Source organism: Hippocampus comes, unplaced genomic scaffold, assembly GCF_001891065.2.
Source record: "Hippocampus comes isolate QL1 unplaced genomic scaffold, H_comes_QL1_v1.1 scaffold237, whole genome shotgun sequence".
NCBI classification, from domain to species: domain Eukaryota; kingdom Metazoa; phylum Chordata; class Actinopteri; order Syngnathiformes; family Syngnathidae; genus Hippocampus; species Hippocampus comes.
This window is the reverse complement of record NW_017806159.1, coordinates 1,218,369-1,229,417: the sequence shown is the minus strand read 5'-3', so window position 1 is coordinate 1,229,417 and position 11,049 is coordinate 1,218,369. Positions and strand designations below refer to the sequence as shown.

General features: G+C 41.9%; 2 protein-coding genes across 3 annotated transcripts; both read right to left on the bottom strand.

The window, feature by feature from the left end:
• Window positions 1-1,300: 1,300 nt before the first annotated feature.
• Window positions 1,301-5,888, bottom strand: prkra (protein kinase, interferon-inducible double stranded RNA dependent activator). 2 transcript variants are annotated; one of them, XM_019895461.1, is made up of 8 exons: window positions 5,765-5,888; window positions 4,660-4,838; window positions 4,470-4,551; window positions 4,262-4,340; window positions 3,927-4,044; window positions 3,745-3,839; window positions 3,511-3,673; window positions 1,301-2,331 (listed from the first exon to the last, which is right to left on the bottom strand). In XM_019895461.1, the coding sequence occupies exons 1-8, from the start codon at window positions 5,770-5,772 to the stop codon at window positions 2,174-2,176; spliced, it is 882 nt and encodes a 293-aa protein (XP_019751020.1). In that variant the 5' UTR covers window positions 5,773-5,888; the 3' UTR covers window positions 1,301-2,173. The 2 variants fall into 2 exon arrangements, with proteins under 2 accessions (XP_019751020.1, XP_019751019.1); XM_019895460.1 differs by having other exon boundaries at window positions 5,635-5,887.
• A 1,272-nt stretch (window positions 5,889-7,160) lies between these two features.
• fam237a (family with sequence similarity 237 member A) lies at window positions 7,161-9,274 on the bottom strand. The gene is made up of 2 exons (XM_019895358.1): window positions 8,489-9,274; window positions 7,161-7,454 (listed from the first exon to the last, which is right to left on the bottom strand). Exons 1-2 carry the CDS (start codon window positions 8,841-8,843, stop codon window positions 7,351-7,353), a joined length of 459 nt encoding a protein of 152 aa, XP_019750917.1. The 5' UTR covers window positions 8,844-9,274; the 3' UTR covers window positions 7,161-7,350.
• Between the last annotated feature and the right edge of the window lie 1,775 nt (window positions 9,275-11,049).

Genomic DNA, 11,049 nt, shown 5'->3' with positions numbered 1-11,049 from the left:
CAAAAAAAATAAAAATACTTTGTCATTTAAGTGTACAGTACATCATGTTCAGGCAGCTACTTAGTCAACCTTGAGACAGCAGAGCCACCTGCTGCTCATTCAAGGAAAATACCACTTCCGCTCATCAAGTTTCATTTCCTGATTAGTAATTAAACACAAAAACGGATACAGCTACAACGACTCTATTAATGGCCAGTTTCTTTTAACACTATTGATGACAGCCAAAACAAATTTAGAGTGAATCTTCACTTTTGCTTATCATATCTCCACAACAAGTATTCAATTTCACTTGCTGTGCCTTAACGCATACAAGAATCACACACACACACACACACACACACACACACACACACACACACACACACACACACACACACACACACTGCTGGAAATGAGAAGTTGTCCCACTCTCACCCATCTGCATCTGCTTAGTGATTATAAAGCCAAAGGGACAACCTGTGTTCTTGCCAAACACGTCAGACAGTAGATGTACGCACACAAGCCGTCAACGAAGCTCTTTGCTATGCTACCGTACAACATGCCGCCTGAAGTAACTGTAAATACACCACATCTGGATACCTGAAAACAGGTCCATCCATCTATCCATTTTCTGTAGCATTAGGGTCACAGGTGAGCTGGAACCGATCTCAGCTGACTTTGGGCAAGAGGTGGGGTACACCCTGGACTGGTCAACAGCCAAGTGCAGGACAGTCATTCATACAAAAAGACGTGCTCATTCTACATGAGTGTGGACTCCCCTCAATGGTGTGTGTGTGTGTGTGTGTGTGTGTGTGTGTGTGTGTGTGTGTGTGTGTGTGTGTGTGTGTGTGTGTGCGCGTGTGTGTGCGCGCGCACACGTTGGAGAGGGAAACTGCACTGCTGCCAGGCAGCAGCACAAGCGGAAAATAGAACGGACAGACGGGATGTTCCTTTAAAAGAAAAAAAAGGGGGGCGGGGGGCTCCGACTATTGTTCCACCTGCATGTGTAGCCTGCCAATGATTGTTGCAGATGCCTCACAGTAAGGTTCTGTTCTTGTCATGGACCAGACCACGTCCGCTCGGGACCCTGATGGTACCTTCTTTAAAAAGTGCAATTGAAACTAAAGTACATATCGTTCCATCAACACTGTACACTGCTGCTACATAGTGCTTGGATTAATAAAACCGGACCTTCGGTGTGTGGTTCAGTGTGTGTGTGTGTGTGTGTGTGTTGTGTGTGTGTGTGTGTATGTGTGTGTGTGTGTATGTGTGTGTGTGTGTGTGTGTACGTGCATGCAAAAACAACAAAACAATCTCATAGTGACTTGAGAATTACTGGATGAGAAAGTGCTTTTATTTTCTGACCCGATACACATGGTTGCAGTGGAGCGTGGGGTAAACATTTTGTCAGCACACACACGCACACATTGAATCTTTGACAAGTACTCTAGAAACTAGACTGAACCAAAAGACTCTGGAATGAACAGGGAGTAAAGAATGTTCACGGCACTCCAAAAGCCCCTTCGTACAGTAGTTGTCAAAGGTTGTTAGTTTCAGAATTGACTACTCTTGTTCCATGTATTTATGGGTTGTGCCACTATTACATATCACAGATATAGTGTACATATTACAGCAGGCTAACAGACGTGGCTCTGTGGCGGCCATGTTGGAAAGGGCGACAGTCTCAGGAAATTTAATGGAAAGCTTGGACATTAGCTCAGAATTGCCACAGGCAAACGACTCAAAAGGAGCACGTCATATTCACATGTGTGATTGTTTCAGGGAGCGAGCTCTCATAGTACGTGGACACATCTCCCGAACATACTATGCTGACTTTGGTACAGTGCACATACTTTTTTTTTTTCTCGTCCTTCTCAATGGAGCAAAAGGAAGCATGGTAGCATTGCATCTCATGAGCGACCAGCGAGGTTTGTTTGCATAAACTACAAAACTTTTAAACATGTTTCAAGCATTTTTATATTTATTTACAATAACTTGGTACTGTATCGGCTGTTTTTAGGCCACGATAAAAAGTACTGTGGGAGAACTGGATCAGTCCATTAAATCAGTTCCACTCAATTCATTTTCAGCCACAAATATGTACAAAAAAATTAAATCATGACCGTAGATGGTGTCCATCCAGTTGGTTGTGTTTCGTGTGTTAAAATATACCTTGCAGTGCAGGTTGTGGGTTTTACTTGATGGAGACCATGATCTTGATGTACTGGAGAGCGCTGTGTGCGGCGGCGTTGTACGCGTTGCTGCGGGAGATGCCCGTGCCGTGGCACACGGTGACGGGGGACGTGGACAGCTCTACCAGGCACTGGTACTGCCCATTAGTCGTCAACTCATCTGCAAAGCACAGCCACAGGTCCTGAGAACGCCGTTTGCAGCTGAATCAGGCAGCTCAGTTGCCATGGAAACTACTGGGTTGGTCCCTTTCCTGTTTCTACTTAAATCATTTAAAATGGTGCAAAAAAATCTCTGACCAAGACAACGTCCAAAACAGCTTTGTTGTAATCGAAGACATTTTCTCTTCAACATGAAAAAAATTTAAGTGGATTTTTTTTTTTTTTGTGGCCATCATCCACTTGAAAAAATATAATGCATTACATCAAATAAATGGCTAACGAAATTATTAATGTGCACTCGTACAAGTGCGTAGGAGGTGATTGTTTCCAACCAAGTTCTGTTCCGATGGTGGCAGTGTAAACTGAAAATAAACACTTGGAACGCGGCGTATATATGTAGTTCACAAATTCACATAATATATTTTTTTCCTGTGGAACTTAGCCTCAGCTATGGGCATTTTTGTGTTCTTTCTGAAATAAAAGAAACATAAACAAAACACACTGATCCTTAAAAGAATAGGACCAGCAGCACATCATCACAGTAACCTGGTGATGATGTGCTGCTGGTGCTACCTCAGTGCTACCTCACTGTTGAGGACTACGGCTGCCACAAGATGGTGCTCAAGGTTAAATAGTAATTGTTGTCAAGGAACTAAGTTGAAGGGATACACAAAAATGTTCAATGCGCCCCATTTGTAACCTTGATATGTCGCATGTAGCAACTGTGGTAACCAAAGATAGGACCCCTGGTAAAGGCCTCACTAACATATGCCTTACCTTAAGTAAATGCCTGGAACTCTGCTTTAGAGTACACTTGATCATCGTTTGAGAATACAGTATAAGGCAGCTCATTTTGTTTAAACAAAGGCTTCACGTCTGGCAGTGTTTATGAATAATTTGACACTTTGAAAGGCATCCAACCATTTTCTAAAGTGCTTGCACTCATTAGGGTCACGAGTGCGCTGGAGCTCATCACAGCTGACTTTGGGGGAGAGGCAGGGTACATACACCCTGATCGCCAGCCAACCAGAAAAAGCACACATAGACAAACATAGAGAAACTATTCACACTCAGATTCATACTTCCAGACAATATTGAATCTTGCATTAAATCTTGGAGGAAGCCAAATGAGGTGAGGACACACACACATACACGTTGTGTATCCTGTCCAAACACATACCGATGTCCAAGTAGGCGATGTCAAAATTCTGCTCCTTCGACAGGTCGGCCATCAGCTGAATGTAGTCCGTGTTGGGAATGCTCAATGGGTTCCTCCTCAGGAAGGAGATCTTCTCGGACGACGAGTTCTTCAGATTCTCGAAATGCACCCTCGGTTTTGGCGTCTGTGAGATAGTCACGGAGAAAATAAGTCACAAGTAGCTACAGCTGCCATGAAGTTAGATGTGTGACGCACCCATGTGATTTCTGAGGACCCTGACAGACTCTGAAGCTTGGCCACCATCTTCTCGGCAACTGCCTTCTTCGCCGCTTTTTTGGAGCTTGCGACAGCTGCTCGGTCAAACGACGAGCCATGATGAGCAACTATGAAGATGTATAGTCACCATGGACGCTTTCACATGAACAACGTGGTCCTACCCGTCTCTGACAGGGACTCCATTGCACATGTCATGGTGAATTCTCGCCTGTGCGGTGGACCGGTCTCCATTAGCATCGTGTACTTGGGAAGAGGCCAGCCTCTCTGCAAGGCCAGCTCCTACCGGGAAGGAATAAGTGCATGTCAGCAACAGCTTTGCCTTTGGAAAGTCAGCCTAGCTTAATAATGCTAACATACAGTGCAAACGCCATTGACATGCTATTTGTTAGCATCAACAGTTACCACTATTTTGTGGGAGGCGTGTTGCAAACATGTTTTTAAAACACAACATTTTGAAATAGTGAAGTGCAGGTAATGGACAGAGTGAGTTCATTACCTGCAGTGTGCCCACAGAGTTAGGATGGCCGTTTGATTCTGCCGCAACACCGATACTCTCAGACTTCACAGGGAGGCTCCTACAGAAAGGACATGAACACCTTTGTGATTCGTCATTATACTCGTATTTTCGACAGGCACTTTCCCCATTATTTTCTACAGGAGCAACTGCTTTTGAATTACTTCAGCCACATATTGTGTGTACTCACACGGCTGCCGTATCCACCTGAAGGATGCGCAGTGCATCTTCAGCAGCCATGTGTTTGGCTACCTTTTTACTGGGACCTTCACCTGGAAACCACATCAGATACATTCATTGTCAAAATACAATGGGTGTCTGTTTAAAATAAAGCTAATAGGGGTCTGTTTGATATAAACCAAGCACACACAAAGGGCAACCTTTGCAGCAGACGTCTCCGACAGTCAAACTGAACACGAAGCTTGGCTGGTGGGCCTCTCCTTTAGCTTTTTCCAGCACATAAGCGGGGATTTTGCCATGCTTGGCACCATACTCATGCAGCATCTGGATTGGGGTCTTGCCGGGGGTGTTGGCCCTCGGGACTGCATCTTTATTTGGGCTGTGCAAGGTCACACATTAGAGTTAAAACGTTATCACTGACACTTGGGAATGTATTTTTCCTATGCGGTCCATTTTGGGCTTTTACTCTTTAATGCTATCATTAAATCTAAATGTTACGTTTTAATAGTAATGTCACGGAACATTGAAAATCGATGTTACACTTTATAAATGCCAACGCCGATATCCTTTTTTTATTTGGGTTTTTTTTACGCCAATATCCCAGTTTAGATCTTCTGTGACGCCATCGCAATAAAGTGTCCTCGGTTCATGACGTACATCCGATTGTGTACGAAATGGGCACGCGATGTAAAATATCGTGAATCTATACCAATGCAACAGCGGTAAAGTGGTGAACACTTTTTGGCCATCAATATAGAACAATGAAATGAAATTCAGAATAAGAAAAAAATAACAGTCACTACGGTTGTCAGCGAGTGTCGCCTAATTTGCCGCGCCGTTCGTAACCTCGAAGTGCCGTCGTAAACCGAGGAGACCCTTCCGTACTGCCACTTTTCAAGCTACGTTAGCCATTTTAACTTTCACTTTATCCACGCAACGTCCCGATTGGTCGATAACGACACTTCACGATATCGCTAAAACTGGTTCGAAGCAACCCTGAAGATTATCGGGAACATTGCCCATCATAAACTGGATTAATATATTAAGAATGTTGGCGCTATTTTTGTCATCTGACGTAAAGGTTTCACCAACTCATCATCGTCGTATCCCAACATATCAATGTCAATATTTTGACAACATGAAGTTGTAATGTCGGGCGGGGGGTTTGGACTAACCTCAAATCGGTGGATGTGATCACAGTCTGGGACATTTCCTGAGACATGTTCGCGTTTTTGTCTTCTCAAAGCGTTATTGTTAGCTGGGTATTTGGTGAATAATTATCAATATCTATGAAGGCATGTTTATCTGGACATTTAAAAAGATGAACTTGGAACGTATATGCTAAAAAGTCTTCATTGTGTTCGCATTAGTTGACGACACCCACCGCTGTGGATGAACAACATCCGGGTGCGTGGGGTCACCGGGCGTGACGTCGGTTTGGTTGCAGTTGGTGAGCGCTTCCTCTGCGCAGGTTACAGAAAAAGTAGTAAAAAGCAATTCGTGGAGGATTTCAGTTTTCGGCATCGGTTTGACAAATGAAAATTATGCAGGGATGGCAAAATTTAAAAAAAGGGAAATGTAGACTTACTGATTCAAATCCTACATTGTAAAAGTACAAAGTACAGACTACTGCAATGTAATTACAAAAGTAAGAAGCATTTTAAGAAAGAACAATTTTGACTTTTAGTTAACATACAACGGTTTTGACAACGGTTTATTAACTTAATTTAAAAAAATTAATACATTAAAAAATTCATATAAAATAAAAGTAGGTATCCAAAAGTCGACTTAACCCTTTCATCGCCAGAGTAGCAACATTGAAACAAGCAACATTTGCAATATGCTTTTACAGTATCTCTAACTATTTTCAAGCTACAACATTTTGAAATATCAAAACTGATTATTTTAAATGAAAAACTGGCTCCTGAAGTGTTCAAGAAGAAGTCAACAAGTTATGTGCGGCCCCATTAATCTCAACACTGCATTTTGATTCATATTGAATTCGTGGAATAAAAAATAAGCAGCAAAATCCACCCATTTTTATCTATCTCAGTGGGTCGTCATTTTGGTCAACTGAAAATGAAATCACAGTTGCTCAGGGCTCAGGTAACTACCAATCATGGAGATCTGTTTTCTCAAAGCGTTGACTGAGGTGCTCTACCAGAATAACGTAATCTTCCTTTATGTGCTCTGGTAGTGAGGAGACATACTGCACTGCAGCTCCTCTGAAACGTTCATAAAGCTTTTTCAGTCGTTCTAAGCACATCCACTTGTATTTCCTGGCTTGACATACAAATAGCATCAGTAAAGAGTCCCAATCCCCGTTTCCATCAAAAAATTGGCAATTTAGGAATCTGGTCTTCTGGTAATGTCTTCAAATGTGTTGAAGCTCCAACATTATTTTTCCAGCTTTCGTCATGGTAGCTATGCTCGTGTTGGGGTTCACGCTCAATGTTGAAAAGTAGGGCATGCAAAAATATTCCCCACCCCCACATTCACCTCAGTTAATAGTTTATCGAAACATCATTTGCTACTGGAGACTGAAATTTTTACCCATTCTTCCTTGCTCGTGTCTCCATGTGTGACATGATTTTAATATGTGACTCCCTTATGTTTGTTAAAACATTTTGTTTCATCACAGACACGTTTTAATAGTCGTTATGCTCTGATGTGTCTTTCAACACACACACTAAAACCTTTTTAGTTGGAGGAAGAGGAAAAAAAGTGAGCGATACAACTCAGCAGAAATGGCATCATCAAGCTAATTGCTCTGTATGAATGAGAAGCCTCCACTTGCTATTGATCAGTGTCAAGACATAGAAAAGGCAAAGATACGAAACAAGCAACATACTGTCAGTCAGTCGTGTCATGGAGTTTTATTGGTGTGTGTTTCAAGTAGCTTTGCTCTTCGTGGTTTTGATGTGATCTTTGCATCTCACTCGGAAACTGAGCCACAAACTGCAGTTTGCGCCTGAGCTGTTGAACTTGAACAACTCTGGAGGTGCACAGACAGATGTCCACACACACACACACACACGCACACACACACACACACACACACACACACACACACACACACACACACACACACACACACACACACACACAAAGGTTACAGAAAAGTAAGAGTGGCATCAACAATATAACCGAGAATATTGAACGAGTAACATAATGGTGGAGAAGCATTCACAGCTTGACTATGAGAATGCATTGAATTTGAATTTCACATGCAGTCACTCTTTTAAAATACAAGTGTAAAAAAATTATAATAAACATATTTCAATATTTCATTGCATTTTAAAAATATTAAAGAGTTGTGCATAAATTCTGAAGTAAGTGAAACAGCTGCAGCATTCTAATCAACCACACTGGATATCTTGGATATTTTTTGTTACTATTTCTGAACACACAGTCTTTAGCCTACAGTGCGTTTCCAGCCCATTCAACAACCAAAGTCTACAGCATTTTTGAGTGTGTGCAGTATCTGAGTGGACAGACAGTATCGTATTCTTTTTTTGTTTTGTTTTGTTTTTTATGTATTATGCCCACACAAGCTCAAAAGCAATGTCAAGTTAAAGTGCATTCTTTTTTTCAATTGGTATATTTTTAGTGGAAATGCCACAACAGACTAAAGACTGGAAGCTGCTGTTAAACGAAATTACATATTGTCAGAAAGGTAATCATTCAACAATTTGCTCACTATTGTGGTTGTAGTGTATTAAAGTAAATAAAATACAGTGTCATCACGGTAAAAAATATACATGAGATGAATAAAAATACAAACTGAGCGCTACTGTTATTATTTGAAAGTATGACTATTGTAACTGTACCATTTTAATGACGACGTATTTATCGCTCGTTATGAGACGTGTTAAAAGACGGACTCCAAAAGTTCAACAAAAGCCACATTAAATGGCGTGTATTTTTTGATGTTGAATAAAAGAAATACGAATGAAACAAGTTGAGGATTTCTGTTTGTTAAAACATGTTCTAACTAACGACTGCGACACTGATACGACGTGTACTCACTGTCCGTGCTGAGGGAGCGCACGCTGGTGACGTGTCTCCGTCCGAGGCCGTGGCTCCTGGACATGACGCAGTCCAGGTAGATTTCCCAGAAGACCCGCGCCAGGTCCCAGAAGAGGGTCTTGTGCTTGCCGTTGTCCGACGCCCGTAGCACCTCCATCAGGTCCCAGAAGGCGACCACAGTGTCGGCCACCCTGGGCGAGCGCATGTCCAGGAGACGAGCCGACGCCGAGTCCCAGCACTGCGGGTCTGCACGGGGCACCGTCAGGGGGTCCACCTGCCGAGGGTCCACCTGGCCGTACAGAGGCACCGCACACACGCCGCTCAGCACCAACACCGTGGCCGCCAGCGGGGTCATCTGCAGGGGCCGTTGAGCACCACAGGGCAACCGACCATTGATTGGCCTTTTAGAGCATAACACCACCAAACGCAAATTGATCACTTACCATGAAAAGTGTGAAGATAACAAGTGTTGGTGGAGAATCTGTTGGGTCTTTACTGACGTCACTGGCTCGTCCTTTAACAAGCACTACTCAACTTAGTTGTTACCAGCACGGGCTCAACTAAATATATGGATGTGAGCAACCATGTGGTCATAATGCAACCAAGGAAGAAAATGAAGGACCACATTATCTCTTGGGAAGTGCAATAGAGTCAACAAGTGTGAGGGGGAGAAAAATAAATTGTACATGCTTGCATTTACTTAAGACGGTGGTTTTTTTTTACGCTTTTTCAATACATGGTTAAAAAAATAAATAAATTATATACCAATAATCACAGCAGAAAAATTGGAGAAGGTTTCCTGCAAATGAACACTCTTAATTACAATATTTGTATCGAATTTGAGAGTTAATCTATGTTGCCAGTTCATTTTTCTCTAACTCTATAATATCGGGTGCACATTCAATGACAAAAATCCAAATATCAAACTGTAATGCTTTTGTTTTTATTTTGCCATGGTACAAAAATATTTAATAAGTAATTCGTTACTACAAACTACCACAAAATTAAGTACATTGTTCAATTATTCCATCTTAGACTGCATAATTGATATTTCTAATTATATGTACATATATCTGAGTGGGAACACAAACACCTCAAAACAATAAAATACTACAAAAATAAGCATAATACTAAGCATATTGTTCAATAATCATCATGACGGCAGTGTAATTGTTTGATACTAAATGTGAAATTGTAAAACATTACGTTTGCCGTCATTTGCAGAACCGCCTATTTGGTACTCTAGCCTTCAAAGTCCCTAAACCGACTGTCTCATTAATTCAAAGCTAGACTCCCAATTAAGAATCTTTTAATTATAACTGACCCCTTCCGGTTGTTTTACAAACAGCTTTGCGGATTAAAGAACCATTGAGGTTTGAGTTTTAGCACACCGCAGTCTGCGTAGCTCGTTACATCATCCAAATGGAAGGCTTGAGTCAAGATTAAAAGTGGAGACATGCGAGCGCAGCGATGGTGCACAAGTTCCATTTCCGTGCTTTTACTGAAATGTCAGGAGCACGTGTGACGTCAGGTGTGATTATCTTCACAGTGAGAGGGCAACTTTAAATGTTCTGCTGCAATTCGTACACAGTCATTCATCATTGTGATCATACGTTAAAAAAAAAATTCTCACTGCAAACTATTCCGTTATAACAAACCTGTTGAGAAACAACATGTCAAAGTCAATTTTGTCATCCAGAAAATCCAGATCGGTTGAAAACAGCAAGAGGGTAAAGTATACTTCATTCAAAAACTCACCGAATGGCTGTTTTTTTTTGTGCTCAGGCCAATGCAATTGAAATGTTACTTACGTGCCATTTTTGTGCCAAGTAATTATTTTGAGGTGAAGTAAGCGTTGTTTACTCAAAATTAGAGCTGTGGTGCCATCTTATGGCGAATTTATGTCAAGGAACTATGTTGAAGTGAGTTGAGGAATTTCATAGGGGCAAAAGTAGTGCTTTGCCACCATCTTGTGTTATTTATGGACAATTGTGAAATTGTAAGTAAGGACCCAAATAAGGGTCAATTTTGAGGTAAAAAAAAAATTCTCTGCAATATGTTCTATGTCAATGCGCGCCCATGAGCATAAACAGGGGTCACAGCCTAATCGGGTTGGATTTTTCCACTATGGTCTCAAAGGCATCGTATGCTGATCGCGACCCATTTGTGCATCGAACAGCCTGATGGAAAATTTTGGATTCCAATTTTGCTGTTGACGTTGACTCAGGATAATTGATGAAGGAAATGTGTCGGAGAAAGACAAAAAGAAGACTTAAAAGGAGTCAGTACTTTATTAACCGGTCCAAGTGTACATGATGCAGTGAGAAAGGACAGTGAACGAGCAGACGAGAGACATGGGGGCAACACACCCGCCACCATCTGGAGAGGACAAGAAGAAGAACCCTGCGCGAGGCCTCAATATGTACAGGCACCATTTTGTGTGAATGTGATTCAAAACATTAGATGTGACACACACACACACACACACACACACACACACACACACACACACACACACACACACACACACAGGAGAGCGCGCTCTTCTGTCCTTATCTTAC